Consider the following 5,902-nt stretch of genomic DNA (forward strand, 5'->3'; position numbering starts at 1 on the left):
GGCCATTGGCCAATGCATGGCCTTTTCAGCAACACAAAAACGATTATGTTGTGGTCCAGATTGTGATTGCAGACATTTTAAGACTATTGATAATAATTTTAGAAAATGGAATCAATGTGTGGGTGTCGTGTCAGTGTCGGAAAACAAGACACCTCTTCGACCCAAAAGTGTCGGCAGTAGTCTATTAGTATCAGGAAAAACAGGTTCTGTAAACTCCAGACTTACTAAACAATATCTTTGTGCCTGAGCTGAATGAATGACAAATCAATATGTATAGAATTTATTTATATTAATATTCATCTAGTGCAACATATATCTCTTTCTTTCTTTATCATCAAGTGATAGAAAACCAGATGGAAAAGTTACATACGTGTAACAATAATGAATTCAATTTATTACTATATGAAATGTGTAACATAATTCATAATCATATTTTTCTTATTTTGTTCTAAAAAATAGTAGCTAAGGTAGTATATGATTCAGTTCTTGTTGACAATATCTGAAAGACTCATAGCTAATTTTCTTCATGATTTTATTGTGAAGCAGAATCTGGCTTCTCATTATCGCTCCAGTACTTTCCATGACCATGGTTCGGAAATTTCTTAAAGTCGGATCCACGAAGTCAAAATATCGTGGTGTTGTTCGTGATCCCTCTTGCATATGTTATTTGGTGTATTCGTCTAGAACTTTATTTTCTTCATTATCAAATTGTCGCCATGCTGAAGCTAGAGAATTTTGGCATAAAGAGCAATCTCAAGACCTTACGAGATCTGTTGACATTCTTACTGCAAAAATTGGCAAAGGAAACAGTGAGGAAGACATTCTCCAGTCTCTAATCAGTGATGAAGCTGTAACTGATATTCATCCGTGTCAAAACCTTATTAACAGGTTGCTTATTCGATATAAGGACGATTGGAAGTCTGCATTGGGTATATTCAAATGGGCGAGTTTACATTCGAACTTTAAACATTCACCAGAATCGTATGATATGATGATAGACATATTGGGTAGAATGAAGGTAATGGAAAAGATGAGCGAGATCTTAGAAGAAATGCGTCAGGAGAGTTTTATCACTCTCAGTACTATATCCAAAGTAATGAGAAGGTTTGTTGGGGCAGGACAGTGGAAAGATGCAGTGAGGATATTCGATGACTTACCGTTTCTCGGCTTGGAGAAGAATACAGAATCCATGAATGTGTTGCTTGATACTCTATGCAAAGAGAAATTCGTTGAGCAAGCTCGTGAAATTTACTTGGAGCTGAAGCATCACATTGCTCCAAACGCGAACACATTTAACATATTTATTCACGGATCGTGTAAAATCCGCCGTGTTGAGGAGGCACATTGGACAATCCAAGAGATGAAAGGATACGGGTTGTCGCCCTTGTGTTATAAGTTATTCCATTATCATCCAATGTTATTGTCAAGAACAGAATTTCAACAAGGTCTATTTACTTCTCGATGAAATGCAAGCTCAAAATTGCTCCCGCAATGTGGTCACATATACTACTGTCATGTGTGCACTGGCAAAAGCCGAAAAAATCGACGAAGCTTTGCAAGTAGTTCAGAGAATGAACTCTGCTGGATGTAAGCCTGACTTGCTTTTTTACAATTCGTTGATTTATACGTTAGGGAGAGCGGGCAGAATAGATGATGCTACACATGTATTCAAGGTTGTGATGCCGAAAGCTGGAGTGGTACCAAATTCATCCACCTATAACTCAATGATTGCTATGTTTTGTTACATTGCACAAGAAGAAAGAGCTTTTGGCATACTGAAAGAGATTGAAGGTTCTGGAATATGTAAGCCTGATATTCAAACTTACCATCCATTGATCAAGTCATGCTTTAGAATCAGAAAAATTGATAGTTGGTTGAATGATATATTAAATGACATGGTAAATAAATATCATTTTGGTCTTGATCTTTCAACCTATACATTGCTGATTCATGGGTTTTGCAGAGCAGATAGATGCAAGCGATCATTCGATCTGTTTGAGGAGATGGTTGATCAAGATATCATGCCTAGATATAGAACTTGTCGTTTACTCTTGGATGAAGTCAAACGGAAAAATATGGATGAAGCTGCTGAGAAAATCGAGTTTCTTATGAAGAAACTGTAAATGAGTGAGTCCCTTTGATAGGCACTGGTTCTAAATCTCTATGTATGGTACTGGTTTCTATCAAAATGTTGCCACAAAAATGCCAATTCAAAATGATAAGTAATTCTTGCTGAGAGACTGTATAAATTTATAATCCTGTGCTTCTTTTTTCATCCTGTTGGAGAAATGATGTATATTCTTGTACCCTTTGAGATGTATCTATATTCAAGTACTTGCAATCACTCTAATAGTTACTTTCATCATTAAACTTAAGACTTGATGTTACTTAAGTGTTAGTTGATTTTCCACCATTGATGATTAATTAGATATGAGTTTGAGTCCCATCTCCAATGATGTCTTCAACACCATGTCCATTATCAAACCTCTCGTTAAAGGATATTGCAAGATTCTTTTCAATTCTTACAAACACTTTAGATATCACTTCATTTAAAATTAAATCATTTACAATGTTATGTCTTAAACTAATATTTTTAGATTTTTCATTATATAGTTGGCTATATGTTTATAATAGTATGGATTGACTATCACAATATATGGACATTGGTGTCATTGGTTTTAATCAAATTGGCATCTCATATTACAAATTTCTTAGTTATTCAACCTCTTTATTACTTGCAGCTAGAACAATGAATTCTGTAGCCATGGTGGAGTCGACAATAGAAGTTTGTTTCTTTGAACCCCAACAAACTGTATTTCTATTAAGGTTGAAGATCATCTACTTGTGAAAACATGATCCTTAACATAAGTTACCCAACTGGCATTTATATATTTTTCAAAAATTGAAGGATATCCACTATAGATTAAACTATAGTTAATTGTTCCTTTCAAATATTTTAATACTCTATTAACAACATGTCAATGTTCTTTACTTGGATTGTTTGTATACCGACTTAATCTACTGACAACATATGCTATATTAGGTATTCTACAAGTCATGATATTCATCAAGCATTCGATTACCTTTGATATCCTTTATGTGGTTGCAACAAGTCTATCTTTGAATTTAATAATGGTACCATCAACTTTCATTTTCTTTTTAAATATCAATTTACAACTTATTGAGTTGATTTAGATTTTTGTGGGAGGTCTACTAATTTCCAAATTTTATTCTCCATAATTGAGTCCATTTCCTCTTGGATGACTTCTTTTCAAAAACTAGAGTCTTGAGACTTTATTGCCTCTTCATATGTGTCTAGATCACTCTTTAACTTATACCCAATTGGTTCATAATTGTTGATGGAATCATTTGTACCTTATACGAGAAACATAAAGAAGTTTAGGCCATAATTTTTCTCTTTTCGAACTCTTTTACTTTTTTAGGTTCTAAACTTGTCAAAGTATCATTATTAGATACATTATTTTCTAGACTTTGTACACTTGTACGGACAATTTTTTTGGGATGTGGAATTGAGTTAAATCTATTTTCTTGAAAAATTGTATCTGTTGACTCAATCATTGTGTTAATCGAATATGAGTCGTTAGATTCAATAACCATGAATCTACATGCCTTACTATTTTCAGCATAGCTCATAAATACACTTCCAATTCTTTTTTCTCAACTTCTTTCTTTTTGGTCCAAGAACCTTAACAATTGCTCTACAACTCCAAACTTTTATATAGTTGAGATTGAGTTTTCTTTTCTTCTAGAGTTCATATAGAGTTATTTTGTTCCTTTTATTAAGAACTTTATTTAATAAATAACATGCAGTTAGCATGACTTCAACCCAATAACCTTTTGATAAACCAAAATAGGACGTTTACCATTTCTTCTAAGACCATATTTTTATTTTCTGCAACTCCAATTTGTTGTGGGAAATATGTCCTCTTTCTTATGTTACATGATTATTTTGAAATCTTTCCACAAAGGTGGAAGTTTGTCTATTATGGAGGATATAATAATGGTTTCATCCATGTAGGGATGGCAATGGGTATGGTTTGAGTAGGGTACTATAGTACCCGTCTCCATACTCGAGGTTTAAAAAACTACTCATACCCGTGTCCGTACCGTTTTGGGTATCAACTTTAATACCTGTACCCTTACCTTATGGGTACCTAAGTGTCCGTACTCATATCCATTACCAACACTTTAACTAAAATAGATCGATAAATAAATGATATTGTTGTGATTAAATTTAAAAATTATTCAAATATCTTAAATTCAATCATAAAGTGTTATAAACCAAACTATTTTATAACTCAAAACATTTTAAATGAATACTCGTTATAATACATATTCAAATTTTCATAATAATGTTTTATGAAGTTGCATGTCCTACGACAATATTATTCGATATTTGTAAAAACAATTGATAGGAATATGCAAATATAATTATAAAGTCAATTAATAAGACATAACTCTTAATTATAAAGTCACAATTATTTACCTATTCATCATAATTAAATTCTTAAAAAGTTTGCAAACGTTTATCTTTCGATTATAAATATTGTAGTGGTCCTATGATATTAATAGATGTTAAAACATAAAAGAAAAACTAATTAATTAAACTAAACACTAATATAATAAATAAATAATATATTTATATAAGTGCGGGTGCGGGGTGGATACTATAGTACCCGTACTTGCAACCATATCCGCTTTATTTTGCGGGTAATTAACCGTCTCTGTTCTCATATCCATTATGCAGGTTTTTTACCCTACTCATTATGGGGTTTTTTTGCCGGTACCATTGGGTATAGACCTAATTGTCATTCCTACATCCATGTGCATCTGATGTTGTTTGTAGTTATTAAGAATGCGTTCAATCTCATGATTTTATTTCATAACTGATTCATTATCAACCATTTTAAAATTATTGAATTGAGAAACAACAAAACTTCTTACTTGTACATCTTTTGCATGTAGGAAACATTTCCGTCCTCCGTTGGCTTATTCTTGTCCAATTAGGGTTTTTAACCAATCTTGTGCATCCAATAAGTTCATTTGTGTCATTGGATGAACATTTAGGTCATTTTCGTCCTCCCATGGCTTATTCTTGTCCAATTAGGGTTTTTAGCCAATCTTGTGCATCCAATAGGTGTGTTTGTGTCATTGGATGAACATTTAGGTCATTTTCGTCCTCCCATGGCTTATTCTTGTCCAATTAGGGTTTTTAGCCAATCTTGTGCATCCAATAGGTGTGTTTGTGTCATTGGATGAACATTTAGGTCATTTTCGTCCTCCCATGGCTTATTCTTGTCCAATTAGGGTTTTTAGCCAATCTTGTGCATCCAATAGGTGTGTTTGTGTCATTGGATGAACATTTAGGTAATCTAGTGAAGTAAACAATTTCAATTATAAGGAATGGAGGTTTGAATTATAATTGCCCCTTTTAAAATATTTCTGTTTAAAACTGAAAATTCAACTCAAGATTGATCTTGGTTATAACGAAGATTGATCTTGGTTAGTAAAAAACAGCAATATCAATGTTATCAATATAAACTCTGATTGTAATGCATAAAATAAATAGATAGAGATAGAGAGATCACACAAGGATATATCCTGGTTCACCCAACCCGGGTTACGTCCAGTCCTCACAACCGTGAGATTTTTCACTAACTGTTCAAACCAAGATCGTTCTTGGTTTTCATGGATCAATCTTGATCTTTACACGGTTTCTACCTTTCTACCTAGAAAGGATTTTTCACAGGTTTACCTTACACTATTTCAGAAAGGATTTTGCAAGATACCTTTTAGAACCTAAAATGATTTTTACACCCTACTCAAGCTATGTTATCAAAAATAGCCTTGAGTTACAAAGTGATGATTTTAAGAGTATTAG

At 33.0% G+C, this 5,902-nt stretch overlaps 1 protein-coding gene across 1 annotated transcript; it reads left to right on the forward strand.

Annotated features, from left to right (window-relative positions):
• Window positions 1-543: 543 nt before the first annotated feature.
• Window positions 544-2,216, forward strand: LOC101498834 (pentatricopeptide repeat-containing protein At3g04130, mitochondrial-like). The gene is given in 2 exon segments (XM_027330806.2): window positions 544-1,378; window positions 1,380-2,216. Coding segments are annotated over 2 exon segments (1,542 nt in total). The 5' UTR covers window positions 544-580; the 3' UTR covers window positions 2,124-2,216.
• Window positions 2,217-5,902: the final 3,686 nt, after the last annotated feature.

Source organism: Cicer arietinum, chromosome 3 (genome assembly GCF_000331145.2).
Source record: "Cicer arietinum cultivar CDC Frontier isolate Library 1 chromosome 3, Cicar.CDCFrontier_v2.0, whole genome shotgun sequence".
NCBI lineage: Eukaryota > Viridiplantae > Streptophyta > Magnoliopsida > Fabales > Fabaceae > Cicer > Cicer arietinum.